Source organism: Oreochromis aureus, linkage group 17, assembly GCF_013358895.1.
Source record: "Oreochromis aureus strain Israel breed Guangdong linkage group 17, ZZ_aureus, whole genome shotgun sequence".
NCBI lineage: Eukaryota > Metazoa > Chordata > Actinopteri > Cichliformes > Cichlidae > Oreochromis > Oreochromis aureus.
Genome location: NC_052958.1, coordinates 30462072 through 30482999, shown reverse-complemented (window position 1 = coordinate 30482999; position 20928 = coordinate 30462072). Strand labels below are relative to the sequence as shown.

At 42.8% G+C, this 20928-nt stretch overlaps 1 protein-coding gene across 2 annotated transcripts in view; it reads left to right on the top strand.

Annotated features, from left to right (window-relative positions):
• Positions 1-131: 131 nt before the first annotated feature.
• The window catches only part of LOC116334348 (abnormal spindle-like microcephaly-associated protein homolog), a 29640-nt gene continuing 8843 nt past the window's right edge, over positions 132-20928 (top strand). Inside the window, exons 1-19 of one of the 2 annotated variants that reach the window (XM_039601350.1) lie at positions 132-560; positions 693-836; positions 1630-3172; positions 3850-3945; positions 4952-5053; positions 5162-5308; positions 5407-5646; positions 5721-5788; positions 5887-6028; positions 7080-7210; positions 9710-9885; positions 10681-10826; positions 11065-11150; positions 11243-11455; positions 13267-13471; positions 13811-13959; positions 14465-14593; positions 14972-15166; positions 15491-20770. In XM_039601350.1, the coding sequence (XP_039457284.1) occupies positions 285-560; positions 693-836; positions 1630-3172; positions 3850-3945; positions 4952-5053; positions 5162-5308; positions 5407-5646; positions 5721-5788; positions 5887-6028; positions 7080-7210; positions 9710-9885; positions 10681-10826; positions 11065-11150; positions 11243-11455; positions 13267-13471; positions 13811-13959; positions 14465-14593; positions 14972-15166; positions 15491-20770 (9468 nt within the window). In that variant the 5' untranslated portion in view covers positions 132-284. Of the gene's footprint in view, positions 561-692; positions 837-1626; positions 3173-3849; positions 3946-4951; positions 5054-5161; positions 5309-5406; positions 5647-5720; positions 5789-5886; positions 6029-7079; positions 7211-9709; positions 9886-10680; positions 10827-11064; positions 11151-11242; positions 11456-13266; positions 13472-13810; positions 13960-14464; positions 14594-14971; positions 15167-15490; positions 20771-20928 lie in introns of both variants that reach the window. The other variant, XM_039601349.1, reaches the window with a different exon arrangement.

Here is a 20928-nt window from a genome sequence, read left to right as displayed (position 1 = left end):
TGGTCAACCGTCGTGTATTCATACGGATCCAATGTATTCACTTTACCCATTGGTTATGGGGTCGTTATCCCTCGTTTATCATTGGTTCAATAAACAAGACGCCCGAATTTCAAACTAGATTGTCTGTCAGTGTGTTGTCGAAGGAAGCGAGACTGAACGTTTGCTAGCTGACAGTGTTGGGCCCAAACGGCCATTTGGAAACAGTTAACATGTAATTACTGTTAACTAAGCTGTTTTTTTCTAATTAATTTTTAAAGCTACAAGATTGACTTTATTAATTATAAATGGCTCAAGGCGTACATTCGGGACAGAGAGGATTTTTGGACTTCAGTCCAACAAGGAGGGACTACACAGACAAAGAGAACGATGTTCCCGTCCTGAGTTTGATCCAGTTTTCAAAGGCTCCTTTCGTAACCTTTGGATCGGTTAAGCTGGGTACCTCCAAGTCGGCTGTTCTGAGGATTGAGAACCCTACAGAGTATGCTGCAGCGGAGGTTTCTGTTGATAAGATCCCCTCAAGTAAAGGCTTTTCAGTGGACTGCAGCACGTTCAAAATCCAGGTATGTTTTAGCTTATACAGAAAATACACGAGTACCCATTCACACACCAGATTCCAAACTCCACCGGGATTTTCATATCATTAAATACACCCTTAAAGATTTCTGTTTATAAGAAACTGTCCTTGTTTCCAGCCTGGGGGCTCGTTCACTCTGGTGGTGACCTGGACGCCAACCGAAGAAGGTGGGATCAGAGAGCTCATCGTCTTAAATGCCAATGGTGTCCTCAAACACCAGGCTGTCCTGCTGGGGAGAGCAGAGGCACCAAAAAGGAAAAAGGTAAGCATCCACAGCTTTACACGGAGGCTCTTACAGCTAATGTTACTCTCAGATAGCTGAAGTTTTTTTTCCCGTCTTCACTTTGCAGTATGTTTTGATGAGCAGCTGCCAAGTATGAAAGCAGCAGTGAAGGACATTATTTATTCCAAAATGCAGTGTTAATCATCTGAGGTCATGTCAGTCACTAAACAGAAGTGAAACCACGTGAAAAGTAACACAAAAGCATTTTTAGATCAAGGCAAGTTGTTGGATATGAAATATGGTCATTGATCTGTAAATTGTAATGTGCACATAATGACAGACTCAGTGAAAACTGAGATATAATTATGTCAGGATGTTCATCATTGTGTTGTGTCCGGTTTCAGCTTCTTTTTTTTCTTTTTTTAATGTTGCCTATTGTAACAGTGTTTTTAACATACATTGCATCCACTGGCCTGTCTCATTTGAGGTTAAGTTAGGCTGTATGTGAATGAATGACTTTAAGCTATTTTAGGTAAAGAATATCACATTTGATCTCATCAAATGAGAAAATGCCTTGCCTTTTTTGTACCAGCATTAAGATACAAAAGTAAGGCTTTTGGTGATATTTGGTGAGTTCAGTGCAGTTGTGATGTGTGCTTTCAGTAATAACTGGTATGACTCTTTGGTCTGACTATTATGAGGCAGTTATAGCCTTAACTGGAGGCCTAGTTTGTATGATTTGTTTTGTAGGCTGCAACTTTACACATCATTTACAATGTGTGTGTGTGTGTGTGTGTGTGTGTGTGTGTGTGTGTGTGTGTGTTTTCAGAAGACCTTATGGGACACAATCAAAAGCAAGAGAGAGGGTGAAAAAATGACAACACTCAGAAGGAAGGTCGAGCACCCCCCTCTCAAGATGGCACCCAATAAAACCTTCCAAGTGTCTCGAAATCCACAGTACAAACGGGACAAGCCACGCAGCCCGCTCACGTCACTTAACGAGGGTAAAGGTGCCATAGAGAGGTCCCTAACCAAGCACAGCCCCGCTGGGGATCGCTGCCTGAAATCAGACAAGCAGAAAGCCTTAAATCTGAGCCAGGAGCAAAAATCTCTGGTCTTGCCAGAAAAGGAGAACGTCCAACAACTTAGTAGGAACTCTCCGCTGGTTTTGCTTGTTCCGGCCGCACAGGTGGTAGGCTCTGGTAGCGTGTCCGCTAGCCCAGATGTCCTTGCAGGAAAACCTGAAAACAAAGATCTTACCAAAATCCTCAACAGGACACTGTCGCCAATTGGGACACCGGAGAGGTTTAAGAAGCTCATGCCTTGGATTGAGTCAGAAAACCCACTTCCTGCTACTGCAAAGTCTGCAGCTGCTGCTGCTGACAGTGAGTTACCTAGAAGCCCCCTCCCGTCTTTGAAAGAGGCCCTGTTTCTCATCGACTCGGATCTGATCGATGTTAACACCAGCCCTCCAGATAATAATTCGAGCTGTGACTTTTCAGATTCGCTCGAATCTAACAGTGAAAAACATGGCTGTCGACCTGACACAGATGTCCTCAAAGCGTCATCTGGTAGCCCCGAGCTGTCAGAGTCCAGTGAGCCCAGGCTTATTTTCTTTGTCAGCAAAAAGGCAGAGAAAGTGAGAGAGCTGGGCGTTTCAGAGGTTGATAAACTTCCTGAAAGGACAAAAAAAGGTTCTTTCACCTCTGCCACAGTGACAAAGGGTAAGGCACCGGTGGAGGCAAATAGTTCGAGTGGAAGGAAAATAAAGAAGTCACGACGAAGGCTCCTGCAGAAAACGCTGGAGCTGTCTGATGGCATCAGTCCGTGTGAGTTGGGTCCAGGAAGTCCTAGCCTTCCTGTCATAGACTCGGACAAAGGAATCAGCCCGTGTGATGACAAACCTCAGGTCCCAGAGTTTATCTCCTCCAGCACCAGCCCGAGGCTCGCTGCCTCACCTGCACCCATCACCTTCCCTGTCTCCTCCCCTCCACCTGTGGCTCCTTCTCGCTTTTCTTTCTCAGTAACGTCCCCACCTCATTCGATCCTTGCTCCTGTTGCTTTTACCGTCGCCTCTCCAACACCTGTGGGCTCATCTTCTCCTCATCATCGTGACCTCTTGTCAAACTCTAAAGTGTATGAGCAGCCCCTAGCAGTTTTTACACCTCCTCATGTTCAGGAAGACTTGTTTCCCGTTCACGTAGTAGCAAAGACCAAGAAGAGGAAGAGTGAGGAATTTCTGAAAACTGATGGGAAGATTGAAGATGACAGGAAAACTGAGCAGGTAAAAAGGAGCAAGGTAGTGCCTGGGAAAACCGAGCCCTCCCGATCAGTCCAGGAGAGGAGAGGTGCATCACAAAGGCAGAGAACATCAGGTAAGCCTCCTTTAAGAAGGTTGTTCATGTCTTTGTTGACATGGAGGCTGTAGCTTGTGTGTCTTCCGTTTTAGATGTGCTTTATACTAACAGCTCTATTATGTTCAGAGAGAAGAGGATTAAAAGAAATATAGAAGATATCTCCACAAACTTTAAATCGGCACCTTTTGAATTGTTTTAGCTACTTATGCTCATAACACATTTGTTTTCTTTTTGTATCACATATTTATTAATTTCATTTTCAATAAAAGGGTTGCTGGTGATACTGATATATGGCTGATGCCAGTATCGGTTGATGTTGGTATCAGCTGATGTTGTCCTTGCTGACTGATTATTAGTGGATGTCACTGGCTGATATTTATCTGTCACATCAGTTTTGCAAACTGTCTACAAAACCAGTGACAGTTCAGTTCATTTTAAAAAGGTTTGATTGCCTGAAACAAAGGGCTAAATGACAGACAGAAAAAATAAAATTTAGCCATCCATCATGGGAAGCTGGAGTCTCTCTCAGTCTGTCACAGGGCTATAAAATAAAATAAGAACTGAAAAGATATCGTTATTTTAAACTTTGGTGTCAGACTCGGTGCATGGGGTGTTATTTTCAGGCCATGTTTGTAATATTTGCAGTTTGGAGGTGCATAACCTGCTGATGGTTAATGTCCCCTGCTTCCCCGCAGGCTCAGTACGCTCAGTGACTGCGCCATCTCTAAAGACTATGAAGTCTGCAGTTCCCGCCCAGGCTAAGCTACCCAACTCCAAAGCTGTCTCACAAGGTATACAGGAATATGTTGATAAATTGGGGTTAAATAATGCTTATAATGCTTTCTGCACTGTTACAAAAATGGATATTTGTACAAATCAGGGCCAAAGTTTCAAGTAATAAGTTGGCTTGCATACAAGTTATTCATGTGAGCTAAAAACTCTTGAAAAAAAACAAAACAGCTTAATTACAAAGATTAGAATTTTATAGAAAAGAGTGTGTTTAGCCTATAAAGTGACATGAGATGATATCATCCATCTGTTTGCTTAATCACTTATCCAGTTCAGGGTTGCAGGGGATGGAGCGTATTCCTGCTGTCACAGGGTGAATGCCAGGCTACACCCTGAAAGGTTGCCAGTCAGTCATGTAGCTTTTTCTTATTATGGCTGTCAGAGATGCTTTGAGTCACTTCATTCAATTAGGAACCTCCTTAAAGAAAATTGACTACTCCATCACAACCATAAGACAAACACAGATTATTTTGATCTGTGTGAGCCCAAAAATTAAAATATGGAACTGGAAAAGAGCAGCATATAACACATATAACATAATATATGTTTAACCACAGCAAAGAACCAAAAACTTGATGTGATCGTGTGCCAAGAGTGGAACTGTGGTAATTTCTGAGGGAGTCAGGAGTCACAGTGAAGTATGTGAGGGTGGTGCAAGACATGTATGAAGACATGTAGGAAGTTCAGGGTGGCTGAAAGGTATGGCCAGACAGGAGTCTCTTCAACTATCTTTAACAATCAGACGGCTCACTATGAGCAAAGACTTGGTGACAGTGGGAAGGAAAAACTCCCCTCTAACAGGAAGAAAGTTCTGACAGAACCAGGCTCAGCGAGGGGGAGCCATCTGCTGCGATTAGTTGGGGGAAGGAAGAAGAGTGAAAGTCAGTGGAAGTGTGATAGAACATACGTGTGTGAATGAAGGATGATACCCTGTGACGACCCATAAAGGGAGCAGCTGATGATGATGAGGAAAATGGCGTCAATAACAGTTTCTTCTGTTGTTCACAGGTGCTCCATCTCGAAAGGCACCTGGTGCTCCCTCTATGAAGACAGCAAAAGTAATTGCTGTGGCACAGTCGAAGCTGAGCTTTATTAAGCCTGCACAAACAGGTATGTGAACACTGTAAAAATTATAAACACTGTGAAATGAGCTTTGTGATTTGCTTTTATTCTTAATTTGTATTTTTTTGTTTTGGGTTTTGTACTGTTTTCTTTCAGCTCTACCCAGACACCCAATGCCGTTTGCTGCCAAGAACATGTTTTACGACGAGAGGTGGATAGAGAAGCAGGAGAGGGGTTTCACATGGTGGATCAACTACGTCCTGACCCCAGATGACTTTAAGGTCAACACCGAAGTCGCCAAAGGTAACGGGAAGCAGGCTCAAACATGAGAAGATTATGGTAACACCTTAAATATCTCTAACCTCTTAAATCTGGACCTTCCTCTTGTGTGTCTCGTGTAGTAAATGCTGTGTCCCTTGCTATGGGCGGTGACGGCAAGTATAGTGTGCCCAAAGCTCCCACCAAAGAGGAGATGTCCTTCAGCACTTACACAGCCAGACGCAAACTAAATCGCCTCCGTCGCTCCGCCTGCCAGCTGTTCACATCTGACGCCATGGTCAAGGCCATTCAGAGGCTCGAACTGGAGGTGGAGGCCAGGCGGCTGCTTGTCAGGAAGGACCGCCACCTTTGGAAGGACATAGGTAAGAGTCCTGCTTAATGAAAGCTCAATGCTCTGAGATTCTTGTCACTAAGGCCTGTTCGTGTCATCTTTCAGGTGAACGCAAAAAAGTCCTCAACTGGCTCCTCTCGTACAATCCCCTGTGGTTACGGATCGGACTTGAGGTATTCTGACACGTGTGTTTTCTTCTGGTGTTCAGCGTTTGCCATTTCCAACAATGTTATTATTTATTTATTTTACCCTGAATATTGCTCATCTTCAGACGATCTACGGAGAGCTGATCTCACTGGAAAGCAACAGCGACACCTTGGGCCTGGCTGTGTTCATCCTCCAGCGACTGCTGTGGAACCCGGACATTGCTGCAGAGTTCAGACACCCCCGAGTGCCCCACCTTTACAAAGATGGTAATTTAAGAGGATGTTGGGTCAGCGTCAGAGCTAATAGAAATACCAGGAGAGCTGAGACTTTCAGTTTAATTGAATTCAAAGTAATTAAAAATGGGGCATTGTTTGTATGTTTATCAGCCCAGGTTTGCTTTTGAATTTCCCACTTGAGCTGTAACACAAGTCTCGGTTTGCCTTATCAACACCAGACAGAAACACTTTATTATAGAAAATTAACAACTTGGGCATGAGTACAACCTTAATTAACCGACTTCTTGTTATTCCTTAGCTGACTCAAACTTATAATTTCCTTCTAACAACACAACAGCAATGACATTTTGCACTGGAATAGATGTGCTTTATGTTATTAGACCAAAAAAAAAAATAGTAAAATAGATGAGGAAATGGGCAGCACAACCAAATAAATATAAATAAATAAATAATAAATATAGACACAATGCTTAGTCAGTGTGCATGATGCTCAATGTTATGCTGCCAGATCTAAAACTGTCTGAAATGTGCAGCTGTAGTTGCTTCAGTTGATGTGATGATTATTTGGATGATCATGATTATTCAAATGTTCCAAACACAAACATAATTGATTGACACTCAGGTGAAACACAGAATTCTCAGTTTTCTGTAGTTGGAAACAGGATGTTTCACTCTTTCTTTCTCCCCTTCACTTTGATTGAGTAACTGATTAATTTCTGAATGTGATTACCTCTCATGAGGCTTAAAGATCACTTTGGATTCACTGGATTAATGTCCCAAAATCTCTAATTTTTTTTTTTTTTTATTCCTGAAATTAATCTGGGAACATGATGCTGAAGAGCCCAAGACAGATGACAGAGCAAAGGATGAAGGAAATACTTTCCTGATTTTGTAGATGTTTGGAATTCCTTTTAATCCCACTTGCAATTAAATAACTCAAACAATTTGGGAGTGCAAAGTCTACTTTTTAAAACAAGGATTCTTGTGATCAAAAGAAGAAAAGAAAATAAGATTTCCTTTGTAAACTGGAAATTGTCTTTATTGTCACTGTATGAACGCCTGTTTACCTTTTCTCGGTTAGGCCACGAGGAGGCGCTGTCCCGCTTCACTTTGAAGAAGCTGCTGCTGCTCGTGTGTTTCCTGGACAAAGCCAAAGAGTCCCGGCTCATTGAACACGACCCCTGTCTGTTCTGTGTTGATGCTGAGTTCAAGGTACGCCAGAGACACAATGTGTCACCAGCAAACATTTGTGGAAAATTACAATTTTTGTACATTGAATAAAAGTTTAAGATAGTTAGACTCTTTTCTTGGTATTGAATGGGAGAGCATATAATGTTATTGTGCTTTTGGAATGTTGATAATAAAAAGAAAAAAAGCTTAAATAGTTTAAAAAGATGAGTCTTGAGCTGCTTTATGAGCTCATGGATTAAAGAATCGAGGAGAGAGATTTCAAGAGTAAGGGTCACGATTGCAAAGGCGGAGTTAGCTTTAGTTTTTCTTCTAGATTTAGGGATGGATAATAATCTCTGATCAGATGACCCCAGAGTCCTGGTGCTGACATACGCCTAGAAAAGTTAATCTGTGTACGGATATGCTTCACCATGAAGATGCCTAAAGGTAAAAACTAGAGCTTTGAATTGACTTCAAAATTTAATGGGGAGCCAGCACAGTGAGATCTGCAGAGGTGTGACGTTAGAGGTCTCGAAGGATGTGGTAACAAGCTGTAGACCACATGTGTCAAAGTCAAGGCCCGCGGGCCACATCCGGCCCGGCGTACATTTATATCTGGCCCGCGAGATCATTTTATATAGATGTACTATTATTGTTATGCATGGCCCGGCGATATGAGGCGCTAATAATATATACGAACTACAGATCCCATAATGCAGCGCTGCAGCCTCCTTGCTGAACGCTAGGCTAAGTGGGAACAATCCTGCTCAAGTCAAACTTCTGTTATTGCGAAGCTAGCTGCTCACAATGGTGGAGAGAAAAGTTGATTCTGAAAGCAGAGCCTTTCAGCACCAGTGGGAGACTGAATATATGTTTACAGACATTGCTGGTAAACCCGTGTGTCTTATTAGTGGAGCTAATGCGGCTGTATTTAAGGAATTTAATTTAAGATGGCACTACGAGACAAAACGTCAGGATAAGCTGAAAAACCTAAATGCAGAGCAGAAACTACAGAAAGTAGAAGAGCTAAAGAAGAATCTGACATTTCAGCAGACTTTTTTCACCAGAGCAAAATCACAAAGTGAAGCTGTTGTGAAAGCAAGTTTTATTGCAGCAGAGGAGCCAAATCAGCCCGGTACTCTGAAGAGCTGCATGATGAAGGTGTGCGACGTCTTGTGTCCAGACAAAACGCAGATTTTGGCAAATGTGAGCCTGAGGAGAAATACGATTGCTGATCGGGTTTGTGAGATGGCCACTGATTTAAGAACACAGTTGTGTGAAAGAAGCAAAGACTTTATTCCACACTCTCTCACTGTGGATGAAAGTATAGACATGATGGACATTGCACAGCTGACCATCTTCATCCGTGGAGAGGAAATACTGAACATTAAATCGATGCACGGGACAACGACAGGAAAAGACATTTTTAAAATGTATGTCAAAGTGTAACCGACATGAAACTGCCCTGGGACAAACTTGTTGGACTTAGAACAGATGGAGCGCCGGTGTTGTGCGGTCAAAAAGTGGACTAGTCAGCAGGATGCGAGTAAAGATGCGTAGGAGAACTGTACCGGTGAGTTATCAGCATATCACGGCATCATACACCAGGAAACGCTGTGTGGTAAAGTCCTAAAATGGAGCATGTAATGATCACCGTAACGCAAACCGTAAATTTTATCTGAGCTAAAAGTTTAAATCACCGTCAATTTCAGTCTTTTATGTGGGAAATAGATTCAGAGTTTGCCGACATTCCTCATCATACAGAGGTCCGTTGGCTGAGTTGGGATAAAAATTCTCAATAGAGTTTTTGAGCTCAGCAAGGAAATCTGTCAGTTCATGGACATGGCATGTATGATGCGGTGAAGGCATTTCAAGTGAAGCTGTCACAAATGCACCAGTGCAACCTGCCTCACTTTCCCTGTTGCCAAGTAATGTTGAACCAAGTCAGCGGACTTTGCTGAACTGCACCTGTGCAGATTCAGATGGAGCTGCAGTGTAATGATACACTCAAGGAAAGTACGACACTGAATGGCCCGCACAGTTTATTAGTTCCATTCCAGAAGCAATGCTCGCCTATATGCGGCTCCAACCTTGTGTATGCTTTCATTTATTTTTTTCTGGGGTTTTGGCAGCATGTTCATATTTCTAACTTACATAATTTTGACAGGATATATTTTTATGAGGAGCAAAATATTTAAAGTTAAAGTTTATTTTTTTTAAGTTTATTTAATCTGGAATAATATTCCTGTCTGTTTTAATTCATATTTATGTTTAAAAAACATTGTTGTAGTGTGTTAAATAAATGTTTATCTTGTTTGGCCCGCGACCTAAAGTGTGCCTTGAGTTTTGGCCCCCTGTGCAATTGAGTTTGACACCCCTGCTGTAGACGATCCAAGGAGGTTTTACTGAGGGAGGCGAAGAGTGACTGAAATAAAAGCATGAGAAACAGTTTTCCCTCTTCTGATCTTTTTGGCTTGTGTTAACCTCTGTCGTGCTATGTGCTGCTCAATTTTTTTTTTTTTTTTAATTTTTATTTAACAGGCAAGTAAAGACCTGCTGCTGGCCTTCTCAAGGGACTTCCTGAGCGGAGAGGGGATCCTCCCGCGGCACCTCAGCTACCTCGGGTTACCCGTCTCCCACGTTCAGACGCCCCTGGATGAGTTCGACTTCGCTGTGAAGAATTTGGCAGTTGACTTAAAATGTGGCGTTCGTCTAGTGTGAGTGTGTCGGCATGAATTTTAATGCGATGCTCGGATCCCAGATGCATGTGTGCTTTTCTCAGAGGTCAGGCTCAGATAGGCAGCAGTATCCCCACTCCTCAGGGGAATGGGAGCTAAGGACTCTCAGACAAGGCGGTTTCAGACAGGGGATTTCCTTCCTTGAATTCTCACTGAAGGATTGGCTCTTTGACAGCCCTGACAGTGGTTCAGTTTCAAGTCTGTGAGTCTGTCAAAGGTTTTTTTTTGTTTGTTTGTTTTTTTTATATTTGCTCCTTAAATAGAAAAGAACATTCAGAGCAAATCTTTGACTTCATTTTATTTGTCTACAGGATATGATGCAATTTAATGTTACATATTTTTCTGTTTTGAGATTAAAATTTCCTGTATTTTAAGTGGGGAAGTTGCCCTTTATCAGAGTCAGAATCAGAATCAGAAAGACTTTATTTATCCCCAAGGGGCAATTAACATACAACAGAGCAGCATGGTGTTGAAGATAAGGACAGGGCATAAACAGGCAATAAGAGTGAGATAATATGTTGTCCTGTATTCTGATTGGCCAACATGTAGTTAGGGTTATAACAGCACGTAATGTTGATTGTTCAAAGGGACATGTGGCAAAAGCTGGATTTGACCTCGACTAGCCCCGTATGTGTGGATCAGGTTCTCAGTAGATACTCGTTTATGTTCAGCTGCTGCTGCTGTGGGATTTAAATGTGTGACATAAACATTTCATTTCATGACAAATCAGTTGAAGTGTAATGATGGAAGCTAAGGATCCTGTTTTTGCTTTAGGCGAGTGATGGAGCTCCTTGTCCAGGACTGGAGTTTGTCTGTGAAGCTCCGCCTGCCGGCCATCAGCCGCCTGCAGAAGGTCCACAATGTCGATGTCGCTCTACAAGTTCTCAAAAGCAAAGGGATCAACCTGAAGGATGAACGCGGTAATTAATCAGTTTCTGAAAATCAAATTTGTATATCCTGTTTAAGATATGAAGATATTTGTTGTGTTCTGCTATAGTTTTGCATTGAGTGTAAACAAGTTCTATATCACCTTGTAGTCTCCTGACTTTTTTTCTTACTAAACTTTATTGAGCTTACATGACAAGAAAATAGAAAATCAGGAAAACTCAGAACTTTGCTTTGATGGTATTGAAATGTTGTTTTTTTGTTTTTTTTCAGGCTCAACCATTGATTCAAGAGACATTGTGGATGGACACAGAGAAAAGACGCTGAGCCTGCTGTGGAAAATCATCTTTGCATTTCATGTGTGTATGCCTTTATTTCCCCCATTTGAGAACCCTCATCCCAATAAGTGAAAAGAGTTGATTGATATGCTGTTAATGCATCATATGTTCAGGTGGAGGTGATTCTGAATGAGGATCAACTCAAGGAGGAGATTGGCTTTCTGAAGAAAACCCTGAGGACTAAACGGAGGCTAGCGTCTCTGAAGGCTGATCGGGGTCTTCGGCAGACGCCTGCAAAAACCAGAGTCCCGTATGAACATGGCAGCACCAAAGTTACCCTGCTTATGGACTGGGTCCGTTCCGTTTGTGACTTTTACAACCTGCAGGTGAGACTAAATACTTTATTTTTAGCTAAGAAACCAAAGAAAATAGTTTCACATTCAGAATTAAACTGATGTAATTGAGGCTTGTTTAAGTTTTTATCTCTTTTGCTGGTTGCTTTTACACTTTGCTCACTAACTACATTTTTTTTTAACTTGAGGTTGATGCATACAGAATAAACCGTTACCTTGATCTTACAAAGCTGTAATACTGTAGATTTTTGTCATTTTTTTGTGTCGTTTTTAGATTATTTCTACACACTTTTCATCATAGCTTATCATCTTCACCTTTTTTGGTACGTGTATTTTGACATTTGTTGCCATGATGCCAGGTCTCTCTTGGAAATGAGATTTTACCTGGATAAATAAATGACTAACTTTTATAGTCTTTGCGGCTTCTTGTTTGCATTTTTTGTTAAATAAAGAAATTCTCTACTTTAGTCTACTAAATCTCAGTTTATTTGCAATGCGTGTATTCTAACTCCTTTGCAAAGACCACATTCATACCAGTCATCTGTGTGACTACATGTCCTCAAGTCTTTATTTCTAAATATGCATTTAAACCAAGTGGCAACCCGTGGGGTGAAAAGCAAGGCAATGCAAATTGGGCCAAAAGCTGTAGTTCTGTAAGTGGCCACGTCAGGGTGGCTCTAAAGGAGAGTCCATCCACGAGTGACGCCAGTTTTAAATTGCCCAGATTAAAGCCTGGTGTAACTGTATGGGAGGTGAATTTATTTTGCAGACCTGACCTGTTTAGATTTTTGCTCGTGCTCAGAAATGTTTGGCTAATTTTATTTATTTATTTATTTATTTATTTTTTTATGGTTAACTTTGCTTTTTGTTGTTCGAGTCACTGTATATTGTGAGACGACAGACAAATGGTTGTTTATAGACACTTAAGAAGAGAATAATGAAAATGTTTTAGTATTCTTCATATGAGATGCGTATTTATTGTAAAAAACAAAACAAAACAAAGCGTTGAAAAAATGACAATATAAGTTGAATGTCGCATGATTTGGACACAGATTTTAAGAACATGCAACATAACCTTGTGCATTCATGTGACTTACTTTCTACAATGTTACATAGATATATTTTCACCCAGGCAGTGTAGGTGTTTACCCATTTCAGTGTGCGTTGTTGCAAATTATCCAAACAAGGATACATTTAGCTGAACCATGAAATTCGTGGTGGGATACATTTCTAGAGCACCCAAAAACCGCAAATTTTGGATGTGGTTAAAAAAATGTCTTTCAATGCCTATTTTTATAGTGTAAACCCTAAATATGCTTTTGGGTGCGATCTCAGGGCTTTAAGAAGAACAAAAGGAAGCAACACTGTAAATATAAATGATAATTGTGTGACGCAAAATGACAGAGGTTTGTTGGTTTTTGCTGACCTTTGGAATATTTGCCACAAAACACGACCTTGACATTGTAATTTCTAACAATTTCGAACCTTCACAAATGCAGTAAGAACGTGGAACTTTTTAACAGCCCTATCCTGTATGTAGTACAGCTCATATCATCGTCAGGTATTTGGATTTTTAGACACATTTTTTACCTTATTCCAAAAACAGGCTTTACAGGCTGTGGTTTACACAGAGAGCAGCACTGTACTGTTAGTTTGGAGTCTGATTTGAGTTTTTATTTTTTTAAGTTTTCAACATCGTTTGTATGATATTGAAATTCTGGTAAAACATAACTGTTTGGCTGTGTTGTACTTTTTTTAGCCTTTATGTACTGCATCAGTGAGAAGTTTTCAGAAAACTCTAGTTGGAAACAATAAATAAAGTCTGTCTCTGCCTGTGTGTGCAGGTGGAGAACTTCACCGTGACGTTCTCGGATGGCCGCGTCCTGTGCTACCTTATCCACCACTACCACCCGGGTCTCCTGCCAGAAGCGTCTGTCAGTCACCGCACCACTCAGACTGTCGAGTGCTCACCAAGAGGCCGGCTGGAGCTCAGCTGCTCAGCCAGCGACTCCGACAGCTCCTTTGACTCCCTGCCCACAGGCCCAAACGGTATGTCAGCTGTGTGCTGCAACCTTAGTGCAACCATCTGTGCCAGGGGGCATTTAAAGAAAAAAGTTCACTTGAATATTTGTACCTCAAACAGACATTTGTAGTCTGTCAGAACATGAAAACAGTGAATATGAAAGGAACTCTGAATTATTGAAAAAAAGAAATGTAACAAATAAATAACACACAGTATGTTTTTTCAATGTGTTAATACAATTTATTACATTACATCTTTTTATTTTTTTTAAGTCATGGTGACCTCAGCTTTGTGATTTCATAACATCAAAATACATACACAATACAAAAGAGAGTTGTTACTTCAATCTATTTATTTGCCAACAGGACCTGATTCTCCATCGCTGGAGTTTAAAGAGCTACTGAAGAACGAGAAAAGCAACTTCAAACTGGTCAACAGTGCGGTGTCTTTTCTGGGCGGTGTGCCCGCCATGATCAACCCGGCTGATATGTCCAACACTATCCCCAATGAGAAGGTGAGACCAGGTGGGAGGTGTCATAAACAGCTTGCAGGAACACAGAGCATTGTTTTTGGTTAAATTCATAACAACTGATTATTAATCCACATTCAGTGTGTTTTATATGTACTTGACTAACAAAGAGGAACACATTCTCAACACTGCACTAGTCTTATTCCCCCACTAATCCCCTGCTGTCTTGTGGTACATATGTATAAATGGTCATGTGTAAAAACAATAATACAAATGTAGCTTTCTGATTCAGTAGCTCTGTGACAGAGCTTGGGTTTGAAATGAATTAAGCTCACTTTACAGGAGTAGGCTGACTTTGTGGCTGCCTCATCCATGTAACCTGACTGAATTTCCTCCCCCGTGAGGACAAACTCTCTTGCAGTCATTTGTCTTTAAAATCTCAGGATTTGGTAAAATAAGGCTTTTAATGCCTCAATTGTAAAGATATTTAATGTACCAAAATGTGAGAGAGAATGCAGCTCTGTCTTCATCCACGTAAACTGACTTGCAGGTGGTGATGTCGTACTTGTCCTTCCTGTGCGCTCGCCTGTTGGACCTGCGGGACGAAACCAGAGCTGCGCGAGTCATACAGGGAGCCTGGAGGAAATACAAGCTCAAGAAAGATTTAGAACTCTACAAGGTTTGTGGTTTCTACTTATTTATCAGAGTAAATTAAACTTACAGTTAAGTCAGGTGTGAATGAGACCCTTTAGCCCTTTATGTCTGATACTGGCCTAATATTGGTCATGGGAGCAAGTAACTATGGGTGTTTGAGGTGTACTTCTTAGGGTGTTATGCTTTTAAATTGTTATTAAAGGGATTGGAAATAGATCTGTAGGAAGATTTTGTCCATAAATGAACCTTGAAGACGGTGGATGTAAGTCGCATGTTAAAGGATTGTTAACTCTACACCCATCATGTTTGCAGACTGACAAGCTTACAAAATGCTACCAAAAAGTAACCTGCTCTGTAGAGATAACGTGTTTAATGTTGTTCTTTGTTTCTTGCTTCCATGCAGGAAAGAAACATGGCTGCCATGAAAATCCAAGTATTGGTGAGGAATTTTCTTCAGAGGCGCAGAGCTAAGAGGCAGAACCAGGCTGCTGTCGTCATCCAGACCTCATGGAGAGGTTATGCAGCCCGCAAAAAGCTGAGACTTAGAAAACAGGCTCAACTTCGGGCTATGCAGCATGAAGCAGCAACCGTCATCCAGGTGTGTACGTGTGTTATATACCTGAGGGTTAGAAGTGGTGTTTGACAAAGTCACATATGGCTTTGGCTTTTTGAATCGGTAACTAGATTAAGCTTCTCGGGTGATTGTTAATCTGACTTTGTGTCTAGTTGTGAATGACTTTGTTCAAGGACATTTTGATGTTCATGATCATCTATTAAAGTGCTGTCTAATCAACACTGTGATTACACTTCTTGTTTTTTTGGATAATTTTACTGTTTTGTCATATCAAGGACAAATCCAGCCTAATGAAGCTACCACATGTTTTGTTCTTTGAACTAAATGGGTCTTATCTTGTCCTTGCAGGCTCAGTGGAGGATGTTTTCAACCATGAGGGCTTACCAATGCCTCAGATATCATACCATTGTTGTCCAAGCACAATGGCGAATGAGGAGGGCGGCCTCTGCTTATGGGAAAATCTACTGGGCGACGACAGTCATTCAGAAGTACTCACGAGCATGGGCCATTTCAAAAAGAGACAGAGCACATTATCTCTTACTTAGGAGCGCTGTGGTAAAAATACAAAGAGGATATAGAAGATGGAAAGCTCAGAAAATACAAAAGGAAAGCTGCGCAGCCAGAGTGATACAAGCTGCTTTTAAGAAATGGTACGGAAGAAAAATGTCCCAAAGAACTGCCGCTGCTGTGAGAGTCCAGTCCTGGTACAGGATGCAGAAGTGTCTCAATCAGTACAGAAAGATCAAGGGAAGTGCTTTGCTCATTCAAGCTCAGTACAGAGGCCTTGTGCAGAGGCGCCGTTTTCACACATTAAAACTGCAGCACCGCTCTGCTGTTGTCATCCAGAGTGCCTTCAGAGGGCACGCTGTCAGAAAAGAAGTGGCGGAAATGAGGTGTGCTGCAGTCGTAATCCAGCGCTGGTTCAGAGCCTCCATGACAAGAGACGCGGAGAGGAAAAAGTTTGTCAGGATGAAATGCGCGGCTGTTACCATACAGGCAGCGTATCGTGGGAAAGTGGCTCGAGATTCTCTGAAAAAACAGTACAGGGCAGCAGCTGTGATCCAGGCAGCTTTCAGGAAGCACGCTGCCCGTAGGCGCTACCTGATCTTGAAAAGAGCCGCAGTTCTAATACAGCAAAAGTACAGAGCAACACTTTTGAGTCGCAAGACAAAGAATGAATATAACTCTCTGAGGGCCGCTGTGCTCACTGTGCAAGCTAACTGGAGAGGCAGAGTGGACAGGAAGAGGATAGAAAAGTGGCATCAGTGTGCATCTTTTATACAGGCTTGTTATCGTCGGCACAAAGTGCAAGCACAGTACAGAGCCAAGAGGGCAGCAGCTGTGGTTCTACAGAGCCATTACAGAGCTTATTTGGCTGGAAGGGAGATGAGGAGAGCATACCTAGAGAAGAAAGCGGCATCCATTACTCTCCAATCTTCATTCAGAGGCATGAGAGTTAGGGCAGAGCTGAAGAAAAAGCACCAGGCAGCGACTGTCATTCAGGCTTTAGCCAGGATGTTTTTATGTAGGAAACGTTATCTTCTCGTTCACAGTGCGGCGATTGCCATCCAAAGCCGATACAGAGCTCTTTTGCTGTGCAGGGTGCAGCAAAATGAATTCAGGAAACTTAAGCAGGTGACTGTTAAGATACAAGCTGTGTTTCGGGGATTTAGAGAAAGGCAGGACTTGAAGAGCAGACATAAAGCAGCCAGAGCAATCCAAGCTCACTTCAGGATGCACAGAATGCGTGTGGCTTACCTTGCCCTTAAGTGTGCCGCCATCATTATTCAGGAAAGGTACAGGGCCAAACGGCTCAGGGATCAACAGATGCAGAGTTACGGAACAATGAAACATGCAGTCATAATAATCCAAGCAGCATACCGTGGCCACAAGGCCAGGAGGAAGATTGCAAATATGCACCAAGCTGCTTCAGTCATTCAGAGAAAGTTTCTGGCAATCCGAGATAGAAAGCAGTTCCTGGCTGTCAGAGTGGCAGTTTTGGCCTGTCAGCAGAGGTACAGAGCAGTAACCCTGGCAAGAAAAGCACGGCTGGACTATCTGTCAAAGAGAAGGGCAGTTGTTTGTCTACAGGCAGCTTACAGAGGATATGTAGTTCGAAAGCGGCTGTGTGTTGAGCACATGGCAGCTGTAACAATTCAGTCTCACTATAGAATGTACCAGCAAAAAAGCAACTACAAGAGGCTCCGCTGGGCAGCCACTGTATTGCAAACACGTTACAGAGCTAACAAAAAGATGAGAGCAGAGGTGCACGCCCTGAGTGTTAAGAAAAATGCAGCTGTTGTCATACAAGCTGTCTTTCGTGGAATGAAATCAAGACAGATGATCAAGCAAAAGCATCAAGCTGCCAGTGTTATCCAGAGAGCTTATAGAGCTCACTGTGAACACAGGGAGTATCTCACTCTGAAATCCTCTGTCCTGACTGTTCAGAGAAGATATCGAGCCTCTGCAGCAGCAAAGAAACAGCTGCAAACATATCAGAAACTGTGCAGAGCTGCTGTTGTTCTTCAGGCAGCATACAGAGGGCAGCAGGTCAGACAGGAAGTTGCTCGTTGGCATCAAGCTGCTACTGTGATCCAGTCTGCCTTCAGAAAACACAGAGAAGAAGTCAAATTCCAGGCCATGCGTCTATCTGCCATCATCATCCAGAGACGTTATCGGGCTCGTGTTCTTCAGAGGCAAGAAAGGGAAAACTTCCTAAGAATGAGACATTCTGCTGTGGTCCTACAAGCAGCTTTCAGAGGTCATCGTGTCAGGTCTGACATTGCCAAGATGCACAGAGCAGCTATTGTCATTCAAGCAAACTTCAGGAGACATAAACTTCAATCAGAGTTCAGGAGACAACGCTGGGCAACCTGTGTCCTACAGCAGAGGTTCAGAGCTCAAAGAACCAGAAACCTTGTGGTGAAACATTATCAAGAGGTTAGAAAAGCTGCCATCATTCTACAGGCTGCATATCGTGGAATGAAATCCAGACAATTTCTCAAACAAAAGCATCAAGCTGCCAGTGTTATCCAGAGAACTTATAGAGCTCACTGCGAACACAGGGAGTATCTCACTCTGAAATCCTCTGTCCTGACTGTTCAGAGAAGATATCGAGCGTCTGTAGCAGCAAGGAAACAGTTGCAAACATATCAGAAACTGCGCAGAGCTGCTGTTGTTCTTCAGGCAGCATACAGAGGGCAGCAGGTCAGACAGGAAGTTGCTCGTTGGCATCAAGCTGCTACTGTGATCCAGTCTGCCTTCAGAAAACACAGAGAAGTCGTCAAATTCCAGGCCATGCGTCTATCTGCCATCATCATCCAGAGACGTTATCGGGCTCGTGTTCTTCAGAGGCAAGAAAAGGAAAACTTCCTAAGAATGAGACATTCTGCTGTGGTCCTACAAGCAGCTTTCAGAGGTCATCGTGTCAGGTCTGACATTGCCAAGATGCACAGAGCAGCTATTGTCATTCAAGCAAACTTCAGGAGACATAAACTTCAATCAGAGTTTAAGAGACAACGCTGGGCAACCTGTGTCCTACAGCAGAGGTTCAGAGCTCAAAGAACCAGAAACCTTGTTGTGAAACATTATCAAGAGGTTAGAAAAGCTGCCATCATTCTACAGGCTGCATATCGTGGAATGAAATCCAGACAGATGATCAAACAGAAGCATCAAGCTGCCAGTGTTATCCAGAGAGTTTATAGAGCTCACTGTGAACACAGGGAGTATCTCACTCTGAAATCCTCTGTCCTGACTGTTCAGAGAAGATATCGAGCGTCTGTAGCAGCAAAGAAACAGTTGCAAACATATCAGAAACTGCGCAGAGCTGCTGTTGTTCTTCAGGCAGCATACAGAGGGCAGCAGGTCAGACAGGAAGTTGCTCGTTGGCATCAAGCTGCTACTGTGATCCAGTCTGCCTTCAGAAAACACAGAGAAGAAGTCAAATTCCAGGCCATGCGTCTATCTGCCATCATCATCCAGAGACATTATCGGGCTCGTGTTCTTCAGAGGCAAGAAAGGGAAAACTTCCTAAGAATGAGACATTCTGCTGTGGTCCTACAAGCAGCTTTCAGAGGTCATCGTGTCAGGTCTGACATTGCCAAGATGCACAGAGCAGCTATTGTCATTCAAGCAAACTTCAGGAGACATAAACTTCAATCAGAGTTCAGGAGACAACGCTGGGCAACCTGTGTCCTACAGCAGAGGTTCAGAGCTCAAAGAACCAGAAACCTTGTGCTGAAACATTATCAAGAGGTTAGAAAAGCTGCCATCATTCTACAGGCTGCATATCGTGGAATGAAATCCAGACAGATGATCAAACAAAAGCATCAAGCTGCCAGTGTTATCCAGAGAACTTATAGAGCTCACTGCGAACACAGGGAGTATCTCACTCTGAAATCCTCTGTCCTGACTGTTCAGAGAAGATATCGAGCCTCTGCAGCAGCAAAGAAACAGTTGCAAACATATCAGAAACTGTGCAGAGCTGCTGTTGTTCTTCAGGCAGCATACAGAGGGCAGCAGGTCAGACAGGAAGTTGCTCGTTGGCATCAAGCTGCTACTGTGATCCAGTCTGCCTTCAGAAAACACAGAGAAGTCGTCAAATTCCAGGCCATGCGTCTATCTGCCATCATCATCCAGAGACGTTATCGGGCTCGTGTTCTTCAGAGGCAAGAAAGGGAAAACTTCCTAAAAATGAGACATTCTGCTGTGGTCCTACAAGCAGCTTTCAGAGGTCATCGTGTCAGGTCTGACATTGCCAAGATGCACAGAGCAGCTACTGTCATTCAAGCAAACTTCAGGAGACATAAACTTCAGTCAGAGTTTAGGAGACAACGCTGGGCAACCTGTGTCTTACAGCAGAGGTTCAGAGCTCAAAGAACCAGAAACCTTGTTGTGAAACATTATCAAGAGGTTAGAAAAGCTGCCATCATTCTACAGGCTGCCTTCCGTGGAATGAAGTCACGACAGATGATCAAACAGAAGCATCAAGCTGCCAGTGTTATCCAGAGAACTTACAGAGCTCACTGCAAACACAGAGAGTATCTCACTCTGAAATCCTCTGTCCTGACAGTTCAGAGAAGATATCGAGCGTCTGTAGCAGCAAAGAAACAGTTGCAAACATATCAGAAGCTGCGCAGAGCTGCTGTTGTTCTTCAGGCAGCATACAGAGGGCAGCAGGTCAGACAGGAAGTTGCTTGTTGGCATCAAGCTGCTACTGTGATCCAGTCTGTCTTCAGAAAACACAGAGAAGAAGTCAAATTCCAGGCCATGCGTCTATCTGCCATCATCATCCAGAGATGTTATCGGGCTCGTGTTCTTCAGAGGCAAGAAAGAGCAAAGTTTTTGAAGTTGAAACAATCCACCATAGTTCTCCAGGCAGCAATGAGAGGCTGGCGCGTCAGGAGGGATGTTAGCCGACAAAATCATGCTGCTGTTGTAATCCAGTCATGCTGGAGATGTTTGGTGGAACGGCGTATCTTCCAAAGAAAGAAAGATGCAGCTGTGAAACTCCAGCGGAGGATTCGAGCAGTGCAGCTCGGCAGGCAGGAGAGAGGCAAATACATCCAAGTGAGGCAAGCTGCCATCACACTTCAGAAACACTGGCAAGCCTGGATTGCAAAACAGCAGGTAAAGTTCATTTGCAGTACAAAAATAAACATCAGGGTACTGTAATTAAGAGAAACTGCAGCTTGTTTGGAGTCTTACAGTGTTGAAATGTGATTTGTAGTAAGCAGTCTCAATGTGCTGAATGTAAGGGGGAAAAAAAGTTGCTGGTTAAATGTAAG